The 23,683-nt window shown below is 42.2% G+C and overlaps 1 protein-coding gene and 2 long non-coding RNA genes across 13 annotated transcripts in view; 1 reads left to right on the forward strand and 2 right to left on the reverse strand.

Annotated features, from left to right (window-relative positions):
- Positions 1–23,683, forward strand: part of NAIP (NLR family apoptosis inhibitory protein) — a 49,146-nt gene that overhangs the window by 19,021 nt on the left and 6,442 nt on the right. For 6 of the 11 annotated variants that reach the window (XM_031666206.1, XM_003899777.5, XM_021939427.2 and 3 more), the window contains 7 exons: positions 1,752–1,851; positions 12,722–12,803; positions 14,097–14,154; positions 15,008–17,119; positions 19,109–19,276; positions 21,033–21,185; positions 21,844–21,930. In XM_031666206.1, coding sequence (XP_031522066.1) covers positions 1,752–1,851; positions 12,722–12,803; positions 14,097–14,154; positions 15,008–17,119; positions 19,109–19,276; positions 21,033–21,185; positions 21,844–21,930 — 2,760 coding nt within the window. Of the gene's footprint in view, positions 1–1,751; positions 1,852–12,721; positions 12,804–14,096; positions 14,155–15,007; positions 17,120–19,108; positions 19,277–19,683; positions 19,735–21,032; positions 21,186–21,843; positions 21,931–23,683 lie in introns of those variants that run through there. The other 5 variants (XM_021939426.2, XM_021939429.2, XM_021939428.2 and 2 more) reach the window with 4 other exon arrangements.
- LOC116274907 overlaps positions 3,911–23,683 on the reverse strand; it is a 38,069-nt gene continuing 18,296 nt past the window's right edge. Inside the window, exon 2 of the long non-coding RNA XR_004183733.1 lies at positions 3,911–4,606. This is a non-coding gene — a long non-coding RNA (uncharacterized LOC116274907). The remainder of the gene's footprint in view (positions 4,607–23,683) is intronic.
- LOC116274908 lies at positions 16,607–21,478 on the reverse strand. The gene is made up of 3 exons (XR_004183734.1): positions 21,431–21,478; positions 21,059–21,126; positions 16,607–16,711 (listed from the first exon to the last, which is right to left on the reverse strand). It is a non-coding gene; the product is annotated as an uncharacterized LOC116274908 (long non-coding RNA).

Raw genomic sequence — 23,683 nt, forward strand, 5'->3', positions numbered from 1 at the left:
GGCAACAAGAGTGAAACTCCGTCTCAAAAAAAAAAAAAAGAATTTAGTCAGATGGAGATGACCATACCTAGCTATAAGAGGAGCTGGGAAACCTAATCTTTTTCCTGGGTGGCAATATGCCCAGCTGAAAATTGGGATTTCTATTAGTATGGAAGGATTTGAGATAGTAAGAACATGGATAGCAATCTTTGCCACATTCTGCCTGCAGGAGAAACTCAGGAAATTCATTTTCATGATTCCTAAACATGCAGCGTCTTCCACCAGATTGTGACATTTTCTCTTTAGCTGCTGGTCATTAGGAAGCACCTCTGCAATCCACAAATGATGGGCTGGTTCCTCTCAGCTAAATCTCTACCTGAGATACACGATGATCAGGGAAACATTCCTGGGTACCTTGCTGGTCTTGCTCAGACCAAACACATGCATAAGTTACAGTGGAGGTTAATGCAGATCTTTAACTGAGAGATCAAGTAACTGTCACAAATATCACAGAGCAATACAGAGAAAGAGAATATAGTTGTCACTCTACCTAGCAGACATAGTCCATTGAGAAAAAAAAAAAATCTGACTGCCTCACCATCTTAAGCCTTTGGAAAGAGTGTTTGCCATTTCTCCCTACTCTACCGTGTCTGCCTCTTGTCAGCCTTCCGCAAGACCCCTCTGACCAGTGTCCTCGCCCTCTTCCTTTCCAATCCTCCACCTCTCCACACAAATCCTAATCATCTCTCACCCTTTTCAGATCTTGCAAGCTTTAGGATCTCATACTTCTGGGAGGCTTTCCTCTGCCCCAGCTTTCCCAGAGTGGAAGGAAGATGAGAAATGCTCTTTTTCTAGTTTGATCCTTTTGCAGAGCTAAATGCCAGTTTCTTTCCAAAGACATATAATCTCACAAAGAGACTTAATCCTATTTCTGGTGTAATAAACCTGGCAATAATGTGGTAAGATGCAATTAATTCTTCATGCATTCACTTACATAAGGGTTGCTAGATTTGCTGATTTTTTTTCCTTGAGCTCTAAATATACTCTTTCCGATTCATTCATTAAACGAATACTGACTGAGTGCCACGTGAGTGCCAAGCACTCTTCTAGGTTCATGTCATTCATTAGTGAGCAAAAACCTCTACCCTCATGGAGCTTATTTTTATTCTTATTTTTTGAGACGGAGTTTCACTCTTGTCACCCAGGCTGGAGTGCAGTGGCGCTATCTTAGTTCACTGCAACCTCTGTCTCCTGGGTTCAAGCGATTCTCCTGCCTCAGCCTCCTGAGTAGCTAGGATTACAGGCATGTGCCACCACGCCCAGCTAATTTTTGTATTTTTAGTAGAGACAGGGTTTCACCATGTTGGCCAGACTGGTCTCAGACTCCTGACCTCAGGTGATCCGCTGGCCTTGGCCTCCCAAAGTGCTGGGATTACAGGCATGAGCCACTGCGCCAGCCCCCTCATGGAGCTTCAGTGCCAGATTCTGGTTGCCAATCTGTTGGTTGATCAAAGGAGAATGGAGCAGAGGGATGGTGCGCATCAAAGTGCATGGTGCATAGGAGCATTCAATGACTACTTGCTGGTTACCCCGTTGGTGGACAGAGTCTTATATAGAAAATTGCCTCACTGGTAACCAGCTTCTGACTGTCACAAAACCCAGCTGGAGACTGACACTATTACAGGTCTGGTGGTTATTGGACATTAACATGTGGGCATGTGAATGGACAGATGCCCACGCCAGTGGCACTGATCAAGTTTCCTTACTTTTAGGTATAAAGGACATCGTGCAGTGCTTTTCCTGTGGCGGGTGTTTAGAGAAGTGGCAGGAAGGTGATGACCCATTAGACAATCACACCAGATGTTTTCCCAAGTGAGTGGAATGAATGTTAACCATCTGCGACTTTGGATGCACTTCAACAGTTTGGTTTTTCTCCCCCCCCTCATTTCCTGCCTTATTTTATCTTTAGATGGAGTCTTTATCTACTCCTCTGATTCAGGCTATGAAGGATGAGTCTTCGTCTTTCATCCCTTTGCTCCATGACCCCCTTCCTGTACTAGCCTTTGCCTCTTTATAGTTATGGCATAGTTTTGGTTAGATTCATATTTTCACATTACATGTTTACATTATCATGACTATATAAATGCTATGCAGAGCTGAAGCTTGTGGTAAATTTTTATTTATTTTCCTTTCCTGTACCTCCTTTATTTTCTTTAGGAAGTAGTAACTGGCCTGTTAGTATGTTTGCTTATTTTTTTTTTTCCTGAGGTAAAATTCACATAGTAACCATTTTATTTATTTATTTATTTATTTATTTATTATTTTTCGTGACAGGGTCTCTCTCTTGCCCAGGTTGGAGTGCAGTGGTGCAGTCATGGCTCACTGCAGCCTGGACCTCTCTGGCTCAAGCAGTCTTCCTCGCTCAGCCTCCCAGGTAGCTGGGAATACAGGCACGAGTCTCCACACCCAGCTAATTTTTTTTTTTTTTTCAGAGACAGGGTCTCCCTATGTTGCCCAGGCTGGTCTCAAACTTCTGGGCTCAAGCAATCTTCCCATCCTGGCTTCCCAAGGTGCTGGGATTATAGGCGTGAGCCACCATGCACCGCAATTAAACTATTTTAGAGTGTACAATTCTGTGGCATTTATCATAGTACATTCACAATGTTGTGCAACCACCCCTTCTATCTAGTTCCAAAAAGCTTTCATCGCCCCCACAGAAAACTCTGTATCCATTAAGCAAGCCCTCCTTATCTCTCCACCCCACTCCATGCCCAGCCCCTGGGATACACCAACCTAATTGGTGTCTATGGATTTATTTGTTCTGACTATTTCCTCTATATGGAAGCATACAGTTTGACCTTTTGCATTTGGATCTTTCACTTGGCATATTGTTTTGAGGTTTATCCATGTTGTAGCTTGTATAAATACTTCCTTTTTTTTTTTGAGACGGAGTCTCGCGCTGTCACCCAGGCTGGAGTGCAGTGGCCGGATCTTGGCTCACTGCAAGCTCCGCCTCCCGGGTTTACGCCATTCTCCTGCCTCAGCCTCCCGAGTACCTGGGACTACAGGCGCCCGCCACCTCGCCCAGTTACTTTTTTTTTGTATTTTTTAGTGGAGACGGGGTTTCACCGTGTTAGCCAGGATGGTCTCGATCTCCTGACCTCGTGATCCGCCCGTCTTGGCCTCTCAAAGTGCTGGGATTACAGGCTCACCGCGCCCGGCCAGTACTTCCTTCCTTTTGTGACCAAGTAATATTCCATACGGATACACTACATTTTATTTATCCATTCATCTATTTGCAGATATTTGGGTTGTTTCTACCTTTTGGCTACCATGAGTAATACCGATAGGAACATTTGGGTACAGGTATCTGTTGGAGCATGTAACTATATTCAATTCTTTGGGGCATACACCTAACAATGAAATTGCTAGCTATATAGTAATTCTATGTTTTAACTTTTTTTTTTTTTCTCAGACAGAGCCTCACTCTGTCACCCAGGCTGGAGTACAGTGCTGCGATCTCAGCTCACTGCAACCTCCGACTCCTGGGTTCAAGCGATTTTCCTGCCTCATCCTCCTGAGTAGCTGGGATTACAGGTGCCTGCCACCACGCCCGGCTAATTTTTTGTATTTTTATTAGAGATGGGGTTTCACCATGTTGGCCAGGCTGGTCTCAAACTCCAGACCTCAAGTGATCCACCCGCCTTGGCCTCTCAAAGTGCTGGAATTACAAGTGTGAGTCACCACACCTGGTCTGTTTTAACTTTTTGAGGAACTGCTAAACTGTTTTCCACAGTGTTGCACCATTTTAAATTCCCACCAACAATGTATGAGGGTTCCAATTTCTCATCAACTTTTCTGTTTTTAAAAAAATTATAGCCATCTGCTTAATTTTTATGTACATTGCTTATTTTTGTTTCTTGAGAGAATATTCACATATTAATCATTTCATTTATTTAAGTAAATAAAGACGAACACCAGCTCATCTTTAAATTATCCCAAATGTTTAAATCTCCTCTTAAGTCATCCAGACCTACCAGATATCTCATTATTTTCATTTCCTGAAAGAGTCATCATCATATTTGTCTTTTTTTTTTTCTTTGAGATGGAGTCTTGTTCTGTCACCCAGGCTGGAGTACAGTGGCATGATCTCGGCTCACTGCAACCTCTGCCTCCCAGGTTCAAGCAATTCTCCCTGCCTCGGCATCCCAAGTAGCTGGGACTACAGGCGTGCACCACTATGCCTGGCTAATTTTTGTATTTTTAATAGAGATGGGGTTTTGCCATGTTGGCCAGGCTAGTCTGGAACTCCTGACCTCAGGTGATCCACCCGCCTCAACCTCCCAAAGTGCTGGAATTACAGGTGTGAGCCGCTGCGCTTGGCCCATTTTCATCTTGAAGTAGTCATCCATAATTTTCATCTTCTTGAATGAGTTTCCCTGGAAATCTTCTGGCCTGCTGGATTATGAACAACTTGTCCTATAATCATCCTGGGATCCAGGGATCTTTGTTCACAGGCATCCTGGAGATTATCTCCTCTGTTGTATCTCCCGGATCTAATGTCATCCTCTTCTTGGTTCACTCACTCATTTTGGTGGAACACTTCATCAGAGTTCACTGGAAAAGACTGCGTAAGAAATACACATTTTTAGTTGTACATAATGCATATATAGACATATAGATCTATCTGTATATATGTTTTTCCTGTATTCTCACACTTACTTGATAGTTTAGCTAGGTGTAGAATTATAGGTTGGAAATCATTTTAATTGTAAATTGTAGAAGCATTGCTACATTTCCACTAGCTCCTAATGTGCTATTGAGAAGTTCCATGCCTTTCTGATTCTCAATCCTTTGATTGCAAACAACGTTTTTTTGTTTGTTTTTTTTTTTCCTGCGCTGGAAGTTTTTAGAAAAATATCTGTTCTAAAATTTTATGAAAAAATATTTCTTTTCTGTGAATCTTTAAACTTAATTTTTTTTACCCATCAAACTCTTTAGAAATGTTTAATTGCAAGAAGAAATTTGTGTTTTCACTATGTAATTAGTAAGAGTTTTTTTTTCTTAGAAATGAATATGAACACATACAGATTTTAAAATGAATGCTTTCTGCTCATTTGTATAGTGGTAAAAACAAAAATAAAATAAAATTAATACTTCCATCTAATTTTATTACCTTGAAGGTGTTTTGACAGCAGCAGTTAACCTCATTTTTCTTTCTTATTTGGGCTTAGTATGTAATAAATTATTGTGAACAATGGAGACATTCTACTTAATTCTTGGAAGGATAAGCTAGGATGCAGTCTAGTTTTATTTAGAACTTACTCTGGAATCTATCAACTCCCTTTTATACTATCATTATTATCATTATTTTAGTGTTTTGTTGTTGTTGTTGTTTTTGAGATGGAGTCTCGCTCTGTCACCCAGGCTGGAGTGCAGTGGCGTGATCTTGGCTCACTGCAACCTCTGCCTCCCAGGTTCAAGCGATTCTCCTGCCTCAGCCTCCCAAGTAGCCGGGACTACAGGTGCCTCCCACCACGCCTGGCTACTTTTTTGTACTTTTAGTAGAGACAGGGTTTCACCATGTTGGTCAGGCTGGTCTTGAACTCCTGACCTCAAGTGATCCTCCTGCCTCAGCCTCCCAAAGTGCTGGGATTACAGGTATGAGCCGCCACACCTGGCCTTTAGTGTTTTTATTTTTAAAGAGACTGGGTCTTGGCTCTGTCACCCAGGCTGGAGCAAGTGCAGTGGTGCAATCCTAGCTCACTGTGGCCTCAAATTCCTGGGCTCAAGTGATCCTCAGCCTCCCCAGTGGCTAGGACTACAAGCACGTGTCACCATGCCTGGCTAATTTTTTTAAATTATTATTTTTTTGTAGAGATGGAGTCTTGCTTTGTTGCCCAGGCTGGTCTCAAACTCCTGGCTCCAAATGATCCTTCTGCTTCAGCCTTCCAAAGTACTTGGATTACAGGCATGAGCCACTGCTCCCAGCCAACTCCTTTTTGGATTTTTACTCTTCCTTTGCCTCTTTTAAAAAAACTGCAAACCAGTATGTCTCCAAATGAGTGCCTAAAATTTTTATGTATGCTTTAAAGAATGGATAAAAAGCAACCTATGAACCTACTACTAAAGTCAAGAAATTTTACATTATCAATGCCTTAAAAGACCCCCGTGGCCAGGTGCGGTGGCTCACGCCTATAATCTCAGCACTTTGGGAGGCTGATGTGGGCAGATCGTCTGAGCTCAACAGTTCGAGACCAGCCTGGGCAACATGGTGAAACCCCATCTCTATTAAGAAATAGAAAAAATTAACTGGGCGTGCCTGTAGTCCCAGCTATTAGGGAGGCTGAGGCAGGAGAATGGCTTGAACCTGGGAGGCGGAAGTTGCAGTGAGTTGAGATGGCGCCATTGCACTCCCAGGCAACAGAGCAAGACTCCATCTCAAAAAAAAAAAAAGAAAGAAAAACAAAAAACAACTCTGCATGCCAACCACCCCCTAATTCTGATTATATCCTTGTCCCTCCAATCCAGAGGTAAACATGATGCTCAGTTTTGGGTTAATTATTCCCTTGCTTCTCTTTGTGGTTTTACCAACTGCGTATATATCCTTAAACATATTTAGCTTTGTCTATTCTTGAAGTTCAAATAAGAAGCATACTGCATGGTTCTTCTTGTAATTGGCTTGTTTTACTCCACGCTGTTTTTGAGTTTCATCCATATTTATATGTACTACACAGTTGTAGTTCCCTTGTTTTCATTGGTAAATAGTGTTTTTATGTTACGAATATATAATTTATTTTACTGTTGATTAACCTCATGTGTTGTTTTCAGAGTGTTGCAAATTCAAATAATGCCCTGTGAACATTCTTGTACATATTTCCCAGTGCTCATGTGTGTTTCTCTAGGATATATAACAAAGTAAAGAATTGCAGAGTCACAGAGTTTGCGGATGTTCAACTCCACTAGATAATGCAAAGTTTTTTCCAAAGTGGTTGCACTGATTTACATTCCCAACTGGCCTAGATGCATTTCTATTGATTTGCTTCCTCACTAACTTGGTATTGCCCAAATTTTAATTTTTGTCAATGTAATTACTAATAATGTTAAACTTATTTTCTTCTTCTTCCTCCTCCTCCTCTTCTTCTTCTTCCTCCTCTTCCTCTTCCTCTTCATCTTCTCCTCCTTTTCCTTCTTCTCCTCCTCCTCCTCCTTCTTCTTCTCCTCCTCCTCTTCCTTCTCCTCCTCCTTCTCCTCTCCTCCTCCTTCTCCTCTCCTCCTCCTTCTCCTTCTCCTTCTTCTTCTTCTTCCTCCTCCTCCTCCTCCACCAGACAGAGTTTCACTCTGTCACCCAGGCTAGAATGCAATGGCACCATCTCGGCTCACTGCAACCTCCACCTCCCTGCAACCTCCGTCTCCCAGGTTCAAGCGATTCTCCTGCCTCAGCCTCCCTGGTAGCTGGGATTACAGGCATGTGCCACCACGCCCGGCTAATTTTGTATTTTTAGTAGGGACAGGGTTTCTCTGTGTTGGTCAGGCTGGTCTGGAACTCCCAACCTCAGATGATCCATCCGCCTTTGCCTCCCAAAGTGCTGGATTACAAGCTTGAGCCACCACACCCGGCCATTGAGCTTATTTTCATATTTTCCTGCAAAATAGTCTTGTTCTTTCTCTTCAAGAGTGTGTCTGAGCAATTTTTTTGCCCTTTGGTCTTTCATATTCCAGAGAATATATTAAATATCCCAAGCAGGCATGGTAGTTCACACTTATAATCCCAGAACTTTGGGAGGCTGAGGTAGGAGGAGTGCACAAGGCTAGGAGTTTGAGACTGGCCTTTGCAACACAGCTAGACTCCATTTCTATAAAAAACATTTTAAAACAGGGTGTGGTAGCATGCATCTGTAGTCCCAGCTACCTGGGAGGCAGAGGCAGGAGAATCGCTTGAGCTCAGGAGTACAGGTTGCAATGAGCTATGATTGTGCCACTGGACTCCAGCCTGGGTGACAGAGTAAAACTTTGTCTCTAAAAAACAGAAATATCCCTCTTTATCCCTGATAGTATTTTTTAGGCCTTTATTAGTTTTTTTCATGTTACATCTTTTAGATCATTTTATTTTTAATCTATCTGTGACTACATTTAAAGTGAATTCTTGTTTTTTCCTTTTCATTTTTGTGGGTAACGGGGTCTCACTATGTTGCCTAGGCAGATCTCAAACTCCGGGGCTCAAGCTGTCCTCCCACCTCTGCCATCCTGTTGAGATTACAGGCATGAGCCACTGCACCCAGCCTTAAAGTGAATTCTTATAGGCAACAACACAGGTGGGGTCTTTTATTTTATTTTTTATTTTTTTATGAGACAGATTCTCGCTCTGTTGCCTGCGCTGGGTACAGTGGTGCAGTCTTGACTCACTGCAGCCTGGACCTCCCAGGCTCAAGCAATCCTCCCACCTCAGGCTTCTGAGTAGCTGGGACTATGGGCACTTGCCAGCATACTTGGCTAAGGCTGTTCATTTTTTTTGTAGAGACAAGGTCTCACTATGTTGCCCAGTCTGATCGCGAACACCTAGCCACAAGCAATTCTCCTGCCTTGTCTTCCCAGAGTGCTGGGATTACACGTGTGAACCACCGAACCCAGCAGGTCTTGCTTTTTTTTTTGAGATGGAGGTGTGAGCCACCACATCCAGCCAGGTCTTGCTTTTTTAAGAGTCTGACAATAACTGCTTTCTAACTGGAATATTTAGAATGTTTAAATTTAATGCAATTATGAATATGGTTGGATTTAAACCATTTTACCATTTGCTTTCTATTTATTTCATCACTCCTTTGTTTTTCTTTTCCTGACTTTCTAGGGTTTAGGGTTTTTTTTTTTTTTTTTTTTTTCCCCCCCCCTTAGTATTTTTTTAGTAGTCCATCTTTTTTTTTTTTTTTTTTTTTGAGACGGAGTCTTGCTCTGCCGCCCAGGCTGGAGTGCAGTGGCCAGATCTCGGCTCACTGCAAGCTCCGCCTCCCGGGTTTACGCCATTCTCCTGCCTCAGCCTCCCGAGTAGCGGGGACTACAGGCGCCCGCCACCTCGCCCGGCTAGTTTTTTGTATTTTTTAGTAGAGATGGGGTTTCACCGTGTTAGCCAGGATGGTCTCGATCTCCTGACCTCGTGATCCACCCGTCTCGGCCTCCCAAAGTGCTGGGATTACAGGCTTGAGCCACCGTTAGTAGTCCATCTTATTTCTGTCAGCTTATTAGCTATTCATCCTTATTTTACCTTTTTACTACTTGCTGTAGAGTTTACCATATGCCTATTTAACACATCACAGTCATGTTCAAAAAATATTATAACAGTCGGGCACAGTGGCTCTTGCCTGTAATCCTGGTAATTTGGGAGGCTGAGGCAGGCAGATCACTTGAGGTCAGGAGTTCCAGAGCAACCTGGGCAACATGGTGAAACCCCGTCTGTACTAAAAATACAAAAGTATTGGCTCGGTGTGGTGGCGCACACCTGTAATCCCAGCTACTCGGGAGACCGAGGCATGAGAATTGCTTGAACCCGGGAAGCAGAGGCTGCAGCAAGCTGAGATCGTGCCACTGCACTCCAGCCTGGGTGACACAGTGAGACTCTGTGTCAAAAAAATATATAACCTTGACATAAAATGTATGAACCATACAATAGTATATTTTCATTTCTCCCCTCTCATCCTCTGTGCTTTTGTCATACATTTCATTTCCATGTACTTTAATAAATATTACAATATAATGTTATATCTTTGCTTTAAACAATTTAAGTACATTTTTACAATGGAAAATGTCTTCCATTTTTACCCTGTTAGTTATCATTCCTGTACTATTCATTCCTTTGAGTAGAACCAAATTTCCATCTGCTATCATTTTCCTTTTAACTGATGTGCTTCCTTTCACTTCTTTTTTTTTTTTTTTTTTTGAAATGGAGTCTTGTTCTGTCTCCCAGGCTGGAGTGCAGTGCCACAATCTTGGCTCACTGCAACCTCTGCCTCCCGGGTTCAAGTGATTCTCCTGCCTTAGCCTCCTGAGTAGCTGAGATTACAGGTGTCCACCACCATGCCAGGCTAATTGTTGTATTTTTAGTAGAGATAGAGTTTCACCATGTTGGCCAGGCTGGTCTTGAACTCCTGACCTCATTATCTGCCTGCCTCAGCTTCCCAAAGTGCTGGGATTACAGGAGTGAGCCACCGCGCCTGGTCCCTTTCACATTTTTTGTAGTGCAGTTGTGCTGGCAACTAACTTTATTTGGCATTTGTTTCTATGAGTAAGTTTATATTTTACCTTCCTTCATGGTTATTTTCCTTGATGGGCCTATTAAAATATTTTTTTTTCTTTTGTAAGCCACTTCACCCCTCCCCTGTGGGTCTGTTTTTATTTGCCTCTACGTGGCTGACTTTGGATAGAAACATTAAAAGTTCTACTTGTTGTTTTCCTGAAGCTATGCTTCTATTTCTGGACTCATCGCCAAGTCACTTGAAGGCAATACAAATGAAGTATCTGGGCCAGATGCAGTGGCTCACGCCTGTAATCCCGGCACTTTGGGAAACTGAGGTGGGAGGATACCTCGAGCCCAAGAGTTCCAGGCCACCCTAAGCAACATAGTTAGACCCTGTCTCTACAAAAAAAAAAGAATTAGCCTGGCATGGTGACACGTGCCTGTAGTCTCAGTTACTTCGGAGGCTGAGGTGGGAGGATCACTTGAGCCTGGGAGTTGGAGGCTACATTGATCCTTGATCGTGCCACTAGCCTCAAACCTGGGCAACAGAGTGAGATCTTGTCTCAAAAAAAAAAAAAAAAAAAGTATCTCTTTGCTTTATTCCTGCTTTCCTGTGATTCTGCAGCATGGAATGGGCCACTAACTTACTCACATGTATAGTTCTCATCTGTCCATTTTAATAATTGCAACTAGGGATCTTTTTAAACTTTCTCTCTTGTTCTTTAAGCATACATCAAACCTGAGTTTAGAGGGTATTTGCATCCTAGTTTCACAAGATTGGCAAATAGTTTTTAGAGAGTATGTTTGTGGCCATTCTTTTGTTTTGATACTGATGGAGAGTTTCTTTTTTAATTTTTTGTTTGTTTAAGACAGGGTCTTCCTCTGTCACCCAGGCTGGAGTGCAGTGATGCAGTCACGGCTCACTGTAGCCTCAGCCTCCTGGCCTCAAGCGATCTTCTTGCCTCAGCCCCCCAAGTAGCTGGGACTATACATACATGCCACCCCGCTAGCTAATTTTTAGAGGAGATCTCTCTATGTTGCACAGGTTGGTCTGGTCTTGAACTTCTGGCCTCAAGCGATCCTCCTACTTCGGCTTCCCCAAGTGCTGGGATTATAGGCATGAGCCATTGCACCTGGCAATGGAGTGGTTTGTGGTTGGTTGGTTTTTTTCTGTTTGTTTGTTTGTTTGTTTTTGAGACAGAGTTTCGCTCCTGTTGCCCAGACTGGAGTGCAATAGCGCAATCTTGGCTTACTTCAACTTCTGCCTCCTGGGTTCAAGCAGTTCTCCTGCCTCAGCTTCCCAAGTCGCTGGGATTACAGGCATCCAGTACGACGCCTGGCTAATTTTTGTATTTTTAGTAGAGATGAGATTTCACCGTGTTGGTCAGGCTGGTCTCAAACTCCTGACTTCAAGTGATCCACCCGCCTCAGCCTCCCAAAGTGCTGGGATTACAGGCATGAGCCACTATGCCCGGCCTTGTTTGTTTTTTTGTTTTGTTTTGTTTTGAGACAGAGTCTCACTCCATCACCCAGACTGGAGTGCAGTGGCACAATCTCGGCTCACTGTAACCTCCGCCTCCCGGGTTCAAGCCTGTAGTCCTAGCTACTTGGGAGGCTGGGGCACAAGAATCACTTGAGCTGGTTAATTTTTGAATTTTCTTTTTAATAGAGACAGGGTTTTGCCATGTTGGCCAGGCTGGTCTCAAACTTGTGGCCTCAAGTGATCTGCCCGCCTTGGCCTCCCAAAGTGCTGGGATTACAGGCATGAACCACCTCACTCACAGAGTTTTTTGTTTTTTTTTTTTAAATAAATTTTTATTTGAAATTATTTAGATTTACAGAAAAAGTGCAAAGTAATACAAAGAGTTCCTATATATTGCCATACCCAATTTACCCTAATGCTAACATCTTACACTAGCATGATATATTTGTCAAAATCATCAATGTACCAATTCATATACTGTACATTACTATTTACTAAAATCCAGATTTTATTTGGATTTCACCAGTTTTTCCACTAATGTGGTTTTTTTGTTCCAGAATTCATAGTTGTTTTTTTTTTTTTTTCTATTTTTGATTCTTTAAGTTCATTTTTGTTGGTTGCATGGAAAAGTGTTAAATATGCACTCATTCCACCAAATTCCCTTGATATCTTTACCATTACTTATAAACCATTTATGTTTCTCTTGCAGAGTGCCACAACCTAAATGCCTTACCTGATGACACTGACAGAGAAATCACTGGAAATAATAGTTTTGTACTTAATTCTTGTCACTAAAACTCTAATAGTGTTTTTAAAAACCTAAATACAAGGCCAGACGTGGTGGCTCACACCTATAATCCCAGCACTTTGGGATGCCTAAGGAGGAAGATTGCTCAAGGCCAGAAGTTGGAAACCAGAACAGCCTGGGCAACATAGTGAGACCCTCTCTCTGACAAAACAAAACAACAAAAAAATCTAACACAAATACTTAAATGCATACAACTATTTTTATAACTTTTAACTTTTACACGTAGTTGTCCATTTCTCCAAAATATGAAGTCCTCTGTGGAAGTGATTCCAGACCTTCAGCGCCCTGGTGAAGTTTGTGAATTACCGGTAATGATCACCACCATGTTGTCTGTTTTAGTAGCACATGATCATGTAATTGAAAACTGTTTTGAACAGGAATGTCTCATCATAAATAAGTTAATAAATTCTACAAAAATCTACTAAACATCTATTATGTTCTAGGTACAGATTGGGGAAATCACAATAAACCAGTCAGGCACAATACCTAGCTTCGTGAAATGTATAGTCAGTCTCTTCTACTTTAAGGCCTAGACTCTCTTAGACTTTGTTGATTAGCATCCAGACTAAATGAATCATCTCTGGATCTTCATTTGGAGGGCAATAAGGCTGGATTTGCTACTTGGCCTTTTTAGGGGTTGAGAAGATGTTACTTTAACAAAAGCAAGTGCCCAAAAAAATCATAAACCCAGGTAATAGGCTGACCACTTTAAGCTGAGAAATCCTACATAGTTTTCTGGAATATAAGCCACTACTAATGTAATGCACACACATACCACCTTATTTTGAGGCTGTGTGTTAGGTATGTTATGTTTGTCATCCCCCCACCCCACACACACAAACCCACTTGCTATTCACTTGATTCATTTTTTATGTGAATTGAAAAATGGTACTAAAGAAAAAAGTTTAGGGATATAGAAATAGCTTTTTTTTTTTTTTTGGAGATGGAGTCTCACTGTGTCGCCCAGGCTGGAGTGCAGTGGCTGGATCTCAGCTCACTGCAAGCTCCGCCTCCCGGGTTTACGCCATTCTCCTGCCTCAGCCTCCCGAGTAGCTGGGACTACAGGCGCCCGCCACCTCGCCCAGCTAGTTTTTTGTATTTTTTAGTAGAGACGGAGTTTCACTGTGTTAGCCAGGATGGTCTCGATCTCCTGACCTCATGATCCACCCATCTCGGCCTCCCAAAGTGCTGGGATTACAGGCTTGAGCTACCGCGCCCGGCCAGAAATAGCTTATTTTTTAAGGAAGAAACATAACCTTTCTAAATCCCAGATGTGTAATATTGAAAATGTGGTTAACCAAGGACAGAGGGTACACCTAATGACTTTTGAGGATCCTTCTTGCTCTAGACACTATGATTCTCATTACTTGAATAGTATTCATCTATGGATTGTATCATATATGAACTACTGAGGAACACACACTCCTGCAGATATTTGCAGATTATTAATTGCTTTATATTTGGAGCACCCTTCCCTTCAGTCAGCATAAATATTTGAGGGTGGGCTGTGTTTAGAAGATGTTTAGTCCCCAGTGATTATAACATGATGCACCACCCTCCTATATAAATTTTGATTTAAGAAAGGATTTTATTTTCCAAAGGAAACCACAAGTGAAAGCCATCTTGAAGATTCAATAGCAGTTGATCCTATAGTGCCAGGTAAGAACTTTGAAGTAGCATGTAGGATTATATGTATGTGTAAATATGTTTGTATACAGGGCAGTTGCAAAAAAAGAGTATTTATAATTGTTCAAAGAGCTTCCAAAGAGGAACAGCATTTGCAACAGTGTCGTGTATGAGCAAAAGTCAAGGTTCTTGTGGCTTCTCCAGAGTGCAGGCAGGACCAAACTGATAGTAGGCAACGTGTCTCAGGTACAAGCAAACCAGTCCTTAGAAGCACCAATCAGCAAGCTTCTTTCCTGAGATTTTTATTTATTTTATTTTATTTTATTTGAGACAGGGTCTTTGTCACCCAGGCTGGAATGCAATGGCAAGATCACGGCTCACCGCAGCCTCGACCTCCCAGGCTCAAGTGATCCTCCCATCTCAGCCTCCCCAGTAGCTGGGACCATAAGCATGTGCCACCACACCTGGCTAATTTTTGTATTTTTTGTAGAGACAAGGTTTTGCCATGTTGGCCAGGCTGGTCTTGAACTCCTAGGCTCAAGCAATTCACCTGCCTCGGCCTCCCAAAGTGCTGAGTCACTTTGCCTGGCCTCTTTCCTGAGATGTTTTAAATGGGAAACTATAGGATACCATGGTGCTTATGATAAGCACACATTATGTCTAGGTCCCTGTTTCAAGTGGGGCACTTTGGACACGTGCTTCCCACATTCTGATTTTGTGCCAAAACCTATGAGATGATCGCAATGTGGGAATCGTGGATGGCTGTGGAAAGTCCTAACACATTTGTAGTAGACAGGCAGAATCATGGAGTGAAAAGGGCATGGTGTTGAGACTGAGGGAGATGTGACTATGCATCCCCGTTGTTTCCCCTTTCTTTTCTCTACAGAAGTGGCACAGGGTGAAGCCCAGTGGTTTCAAGAGGCGAAGAATCTGAATGAGCAGCTGAGAGCAGCTTATACCAGCGCCAGTTTCCGCCACATGTCTTTGCTTGATATCTCTTCCGATCTGGCCACGGACCACTTGCTGGGCTGTGATCTGTCCATGGCTTCAAAACACATCAGCAAACCTGTGCAGGAGCCCCTGGTGCTGCCTGAGGTTTTTGCCAGCTTGAACTCTGTCATGTGTGTGGAGGGTGAAGCTGGAAGTGGAAAGACGGTTCTCCTGAAGAAAATAGCTTTTCTGTGGGCGTCTGGATGCTGTCCCCTGTTAAACAGGTTCCAGCTGGTTTTCTACCTCTCCCTTAGTTCCACCAGACCAGATCAGGGGCTGGTCAGTATCATCTGTGACCAACTCCTAGAGAAAGAAGTATCTGTTACTGAAATGTGCATGAGAAACATCCTCCAGCAGTTGAAGAATCAGGTCTTATTCCTTTTAGATGACTACAAAGAAATATGTTCAGTCCCTCAAGTCATAGGAAAACTGATTCAAAAAAACCACTTGTCACGGACCTGCCTATTGATTGCTGTCCGTACAGACAGGGCCAGGGACATCCGCCGATACCTAGAGACGATTCTAGAGATCAAAGCATTTCCCTTTTATAATACTATCTTTATATTACGGAAACTCTTTTCACATAATATGACTCGTCTGCAAAAGTTTATGATTTACTTTGGAAAGAACGGAAGTTTGCAGAAGATTCAGAAAACTCCTCTCTTTGTGGCGGCGGTCTGTGCTCATTGGTTTCAGTATCCTTTTGACCCATCCTTTTATGATGTGGCTGTTTTCAAATCCTATATGGAACGCCTTTTCTTAAGGAACAAAGTGGCAGCTGAACTTCTCAAAGCAACTGTATCCTCCTGTGGTGAGCTGGCCTTGAAAGGGTTTTTTTCATGTTGCTTTGAGTTTAATGATGATGATCTCACAGAAGCAGGGGTTGATGAAGATGAAGATCTAACCATGTGCTTGATGAGCAAATTTACAGCCCAGAGACTAAGACCATCCTACCAGTTTTTAAGTCCTGCCTTCCAAGAATTTCTTGCGGGGATGAGGCTGATAGAACTCCTGGATTCAGATAGGCAGGAACATCAAAATTTGGGACTGTATTATTTGACACAAATCAACTCACCCATGATGACTGTAAGCGCCTACAACAATTTTTTGAACTATGTCTCCAGCCTCCCTTCAACAAAAGCAGGGCCCAAAATTGTGTCTCATTTGCTCCATTTAGTGGATAACAAAGAGTCATTGGAGAATATATCTGAGAATGATGACTACTTAAAGCACCAGCCAGAAATTTCACTGAAGATGCAGTTAATTAGGGGATTGTGGCAAATGTGTCCACAAGCTTACTTTTCAATGGTTTCAGAACATTTACTGGTTCTTGCCCTGCAAATTGCTTATCAAAGCAACACTGTTGCTGCGTGTTCTCCATTTGTTTTGCAGTTCCTTCAAGGGAGAACACTGACTTTGAAAGTACTTAACTTACAGTACTTTTTCGACCACCCAGAAAGCTTGTCATTGCTGAGGAGCATCCACGTCTCGATAAATGGCAAGAAGACATCACCCAGATTCGATTCTTCAGTCCTAGAAGCATGTTTGGACAAATCACAGGCACCAACTATAGATCAGGACTATGCTTCTGCCTTTGAACCTATGAATGAATGGGAGCAAAATTTAGCTGAAAAAGAGAATAACGTAAAGAGCTATATGGCTATCCAGCGCACGGCACCACCAGACCTTAGTACTGGCTATTGGAAACTTTCTCCAAAGCAGTACAAGATTCCTTGTCTGGAAGTCCATGTGAATGATATTGATGCTGTAGACCAGGAGATGCTTGAGATTCTACTGACAGTTTTCTCAGCTTCACAGCGCATCGAACTCCATTTAAACCACTGCGGAGGCTTTATTGAAAGCATCCGCCCAGCTCTTGAGCTGTCTAAGGCCTCTGTCACCAAGTGCTCCATAAGCAAATTGGAACTCAGCGCAGCCGAAGAGGAACTGCTTCTCACCCTGCCTTCCCTGGAATCTCTTGAAATCTCAGGGACAATCCAGTCACAAGGTATACCTGTATATATTTTGGATGACTATTCTGATGTGTAATTTCTTTTTCTTACTTTAAGTGGTTGAAAACTTCTGAGGCCATGAAAGCATGAATGCTTATTGACAGAACAGATATAAAATAAACCTTCACTAATGTTTTTTTGACAGTAGCATGAATTAGTGAAAAGTCCCTGAATAATTGAATGGTTTTCAAATAACTTAGATAAAATGAATAAAATATTTATATTAAATTATTGAAGGGGCCGGGCGCCGTGGCTCATGCCTATAATCCTAGCACTTTGGGAGGCCGAGACGGGCGGATCACAAGTTAGGAGATCGAGACCACCCTGGATAACACAGTGAAACCCCGTCTCTACTAAAAATACAACAAAATTAGCCGGGCGTGGTGGTGGGCACCTGTAGTCCCAGCTACTCGGGAGGCTGAGGCAGGAGAATGGCATGAACCCGGGAGGCGAAGCTTGCAGTGAGCCGAGATTGTGTCACTGCACTCCAGCCTGGGCGACAGAGCGAGACTGTCTCAAAAATAAATAAATAAATTATTGAAGGCTCTTAATAAAGACATGAATTATTTGTTATTACTAAAAGAATTAGCTATATGTGAGATGATGTTTAGAAATTACCTTCACCCTAGCTGCCTAAAGGAAGAAAGACCTATAGTCCCTGGGAAATAAATAAATTAATGGGAAATAACATCTTCACCTATTTGTGTCTTAACTCCTCTAAGCACTATTTGATAGTTTTCAGTGTAGACTTTACCCATCTTTCATTAAATTTATTCCTAGATACTCATATCTTTTGAATGTATTGTAAATGTCATTACAAATATGTTTTCATTTTCTAATTGTTGCTAGTATTGCTTTGGTCTTCAGCAGTTTGACTGTTACCTGCCTAGGTGGGCTTTGCTTTTTATATATCTTGCTTGAGGTACACTGAACTTTCTTGGGATGTGTGGGCTGACATTTACCAAATTTAGAAAATTTTTCATCTTTTTTCAAGTACTTTTTTCTTATGGTAAAATACACGTAACAAAACTTACATTTGAATCATTTTAAGTGTACAACTCGGTGGCATTAAGTGCATTCACTATGTTGTACAACCATCACCACTATCCATCTCCAGAACCTTTTCATCATCCCAGACTCTACCCATTAAACAATAAATCTCCGGGCCGGGTGCGGTGGCTCACGCCTGTAATCCCAGCACTTTGGGAGGTTGAGGAGGGTGGATCGCCTGAGCTCAGGAGTTAGAGACCACGTCTCTACTAAAATACAAAAAATTAGCTTGGCATGGTGGCATGTACCTGTAGTTCCAGTTACTCGGGAGGCTGAGGCATGAGAATCACTTAAGCCTGGGAGGCGGAGGTTGCAGTGAGCCCAGATCACGCCACTGCACTCCAGCTTGGGCTACCTAGTGAGGCTCCATCTCAAAAAATAATAATAATAAAAATAAAAAAACTTCCCTCCCACCAGCCCCTGATAACTTCTCTTCTGTTTTCTGTCTGTATGAATTTGCCTATTATCTAGATATTGCAACCTCCGTCTCCCAGGTTTACATGATTCTCCTGCCTCAGCCTCCTGAGTAGCTGGGATTACAGATGCACATCACCACACCCAGCTAATTTTTTTTTGTATTTTTAGTAGAGACAGGATTTCACTATGTTGGCCAGACTGGTCTCGAACTCCTGACCTCATCACCTGCCCACCTCAGCCTCTGAAAGTGCTGGGATTACAGGCGTGAGCCACCACGCCTGGCCGAAATGCTATATTTCTGTGAGTCTAAAGAGTAGCACAGGGCTTCCCACACAGTACGTAATCAGTAAATGCTGCAAACAGCAGTATCTCCATATGTGTACTCTGTAAAAAAAAATGTTTTATGGTATGTGGAAGGTTTGCATGTGAAAACAGCTGGATGAATCAAAATGACAGTTTTAAAATGTCCATTCAGAACTCTTTAGATTAATAATGGGAAACTGTGTGCTGTTTTCCAGACCAAATCTTTCCTAATCTGGGTAAGTTCCTGTGCCTGAAAGAACTGTCAGTGGATCTGAAGGGCAACATAAATGTTTTTTCAGTCATTCCTGAAGAATTTCCAAACTTCCACCATATGGAGAAATTATTGATTCAAATTTCAGCTGACTGTGATCCTTCCAAACTAGGTAAGGATGGCACTTTAATATGCTTGTTTTTTACATCGGTTGGAAAAGCTACTTGGCCAATAATTTACTTAAGAGTTAAAGTTCCTGTGGTTCTAAGGGTGTAGCCTGTATCCGTGGTAAATTGTGAGGAATAGCACTCTTTCTCATTAAGAAAGCAGAGCGCTATTTGTAATTATTGAGCCTTTACTACACACTAGGAAGTGTCCTAAGCACTTCACAAATATTAACTCAGTCTTCATACTCACTCTATGAAGTAAAGTACTATTACTAATGCTCTTTTGTAGCTGGGAAAACTGAGACATAAAGAGATTAAGTAATTTGTAATATCCAGCTAAGGAAATGTAGATCTGTGACTCAAATAGAGGAATATTGACTCTAAAATCTGAGTTTCTTAATCCCTAATATAGGCCGGGTATGATGGCTCACGCCTGTAATCCCACCACTTTAGGAGACCGAGAAGGGCAGATCACTTGAAGTCAGGAGTTCGAGACCAGCCTGACCAACATGGTGAAACCTTGTCTCTACTAAAAATGCAAAAATTAGCTGGCATGGTGGCATATGCCTGTAATCCCAGCTACTTGAGAAGCTGAGGCAGGAGAATTGCCTGAACCCGGGAGGCAGAGATTGCAGTGTGAGCCGAGATTGCGCCATCGTACTCCAGCCTGGGGAACAACAGCGAAACGTGTGTGTGTGTGTGTGTGTGTGTGTGTGTGTGTGTGTGTACGTATATACATCGAAGCTGGAGGTGGTAGTTATATTTGTCAGCAATTTTTGCAACAAATTTAGGTTTTGCTTCAGAGTTGTCATTCCTTTTATGTTTCTTTTTCTTTTTTTTTTTTTTGAGATAGAGTCTCACTCTGTCACCCAGGCTGGAGTGCAGTGGCACCGTGTTGGCTCACTGCAACCTCCGTTTCCTGGGTTCAAGCAATTCTCCTGCCTCAGTCTCCCAAGTAGCTGGGATTACAGGCATCAACCACCAAGCCTGGCTAATTTTTTAATATTTTTAGTAGAGACGGGGTTTCACCATATTGGCCAGGCCAGTCTCAAACTCCTGACCTCAGGTGATCCGCCCGCCTCGGCCTCCCAAAGTGCTAGGATTACAGTATTCTTTGTGTAGTATTCTTTTTTTTTTTTTTTTTTTTTTTGAGACGCAGTCTTGCTCTGTTGTCCAGGCTGGAGTTTGGTGGCGCGATCTCGGCTCACTGCAACCTCTGCCTCCTGGGTTCAAGTGATTCTCCTACCTCAGCCTCCTGAGTAGTTGGGATTACAGGCGCCTGCCACCCACGCCCGGCAAATGTTTGTATTTTTAGTAGAGACAGGGTTTCACCATGTTGGTCAGGCTGGTCTCGAACTCCTGAGCTCAGGTGATCCACCCGCCTCGGCCTCCCAAAGTGCTGGGATTACAGGCGTGAGCCACCGCACCTGGCCTCTTTGTACAGTATTCTTATTGTGCAAATGTCATGTACAAACTTAGAGTTATTAGATGTTAAAGCTGAAGGTGATGCTACTGAGTCAATGCCTGTATTTTATAGAAGAGAAAACTGTTATCCAGAGAGGGTCAATAATGTGTCAAAATTCACATCAGTTGTTAGTTGCAGAACCTGAACCCAAGTCCAGTGACCTGATTCTTAGATCATGACATCGTGGTAGCTGGTTTTAAGTCAGTATTACTGAAACAAAATAATAAACTACTTGGCTAATTTTGATAGAAATTTGCAGTATTTTCTAATTTCTGAAAATCCTCGATCTTTTACAGTAAAATTGATTCAAAATTCTCCAAACCTTCATGTTTTCCATCTGAAGTGTAACTTCTTTTCGGATTTTGAGTCTCTCATGACTGTACTTGCTTCCTGTAAGAAACTCACAGAAATTAAGTTTTCGGGCTCATTTTTTGAAGCCGTCCCATTTGGTAAGAGTTATAATATTACAATTGTGGTTTAAGATGTTTCTATGGACACAGAGTCATATTAACCACTCTTTAAAAAGAGCCATATTTTGAGGCTGGGTGTGGTGACTCATGCCTGTAATCCCAGCACTTTGGGAAGCTGAGGCAGAAGGCTCGCTTGAGGTCAGGGGTTTGAGACCAGTCTGGGCAACATAACAAGTCCTCCATCTCTGAAAAGTTTTTAAAAAATCAGTTGGGCACAGTGGTACCTGTAATCCCAGCTACTAGGGAAGAAGGCAGGAAGATTCCTTGAGCCCAGAAGGTTGAGGTTGCAGCGAGCTGTGATGGTACCAGTGCACTCCAGCCTTGGTGACAGAGACCTTGTCTCTTTAAGAAAAGAAAGAAAAAAAGAGAAAAATTGTTTCTTAAATAATAAAGTATATGTGTTTCCAGAATTTTCTTTTTTACCTTTAAGTTCAGTTGGATTTGAAATTTCTAGAATTTTAATGACATTTCTAGTTATCAGAATTATTTTCTGAGCAAAAATTTGTTTTATCTACTTAGTCATATGAATTCAATCCGAATTATTACATTAATTTCTAATTTCTTCATTTTAAAGATGTTACGCTTTGCTGTGAGAGATGTAGCGAACATAACTAAATTTTTATTTTCCCTTTCATAGTTGCCATTTTGCCAAATTTTATTTCTCTGAAGATATTAAATCTTGCAGGCCAGCACTTTCCTGATGAGGAAACATCGGAAAAATTTGGTATGTTTACAAAATAGTGCTTTTTACGTACTCTTATTCTCTTTCTGCCCAGAATCCTTTTTCTCCTATTTTTAGTTAGCCACAAGGAAGTAAGATATGTATTAGCTACCCTTGCTTACTAGAACGAAGCGATAGTGATGCTCAATTTCTACCCACCAAATGCCTTCACTATAGTTTTACCTCCAGACTTGATCTCATTCAAAGCAGAATGACTTCTTAGAGTACATATTTGGTCATTATAGCACTATGCAATTTCATTGTCAGGTATCTGTTCCAAATATAAGACCTCATAGTTTCAAAAGTTACTAGAATATAAGTAAAAATCTATCTTTTAAGGTTAAGAAAACTCAATATGTGAAACCCTATGTTTCATAAAATGATAGCTATAGAATTTAAATACTTTTTGATTTTTAAAAAATGATTATGAAAGTAATGTATGCTCATCAAAAATATTCTAACAGGAAAAAAAAAATAAAGTGAGGCAGTGGAGACAGGAACTGTAGAGCTGTGCTATTCAAAGTGCTTCTCAAACATAAGCATGCATAAAGATTGCCAGGATCCTCCTCTTCTCTTCCCTTCCTTTGGAGGTAGCTAGGTGGGTGGGGGCTGAGGTGGCAGAGGTAGGATCAGGGCCAAGGGGATGGCTGGCATACATCACAGGTTGATTAAGCAAATAATACTGTGAGTATAGCCAGGTGCAGTGGCTCATGCCTGTAATCCCAGCACTTTGGGAGGCCGAAGTGGGTGGATCACCTGAGGTCAGGAGTTCAAGACCAGCCTGGCCAACATGGTGAAACCCCGTCTCTACTAAAAAATACAAAAATTTGCTGGGCGTGGGGGCACATGCCTGTAGTCCCAGCTACTTGGGAGGCTGAGGCAGGAGAATCTCTCAAACCTGGGAGGCAGAGATTGCAGTGAGCCAAGATCAGGCCAGTGTACTCTAGCCTGGGTGACAGAGCAAGACTCCATCTCAAAAACAAACATACAAACAAAGAAACAAAACAGTGAGTATAACGAGAGCCACATTTCCTCACAGTTGGAAAAGGAATTTACTAATACTGAAAGGTGAGGCTAGAACGAGCTTCGAGGTATTGGATTAGAATTGGAAATATTGGTCTGGCCTCATGGTTTTTTAACCTATGAACATACATAAATAGATACCTCTGTATATATACACTGATCTCCACATGTCTGTAGATACACACATACATATTTCTCAGTTCAGTCAATGGAGAGACTAGAAGGTACTGCAGTAATAATGAACACACCAAGTGCCTAGATACTGATTTCTAAATCCTGTCCTTCCTTAAAGGAACCAGGGTCCTTGCAAAATTGGCTGATTCAAGAACTGAGACAGGGAAAGAAAATAAGCCTGGGACATCAATATATTTCCATGCGTGAGGCCTCAGAAGTTAACTTTCTAATGATCAAATGATCTATAGTGTGCCATGCTAGGAAGGAGTCAAAGTGAAAAGGAAGGTTCTAAGAGTGGTGGACTGTGAGGCTTTAAGGCTGGGAGGCTGGTGCAGAATCACTGAGGATGACAGTGGGAGGTGGAATGGGAAAGGAGGTGGCTGAAGGCATTGCAGAGCTAGGAAAGGAAACTGCAGGTCAGGAAAAGCTTCATTCTAAATGAGGAAATGGAGATTTAACTGGCAGCCTGGACTTCAGTGCAGGAGAGATTGGTTGGTAGGGGGTGGTGGAGGAATTGTCTGGAGGAGCCAGGAAGACAAAAGCATGTGCCGGCCCTTCT

Source organism: Papio anubis, chromosome 5, assembly GCF_008728515.1.
Source record: "Papio anubis isolate 15944 chromosome 5, Panubis1.0, whole genome shotgun sequence".
Classification (NCBI taxonomy): Eukaryota; Metazoa; Chordata; class Mammalia; order Primates; family Cercopithecidae; genus Papio; species Papio anubis.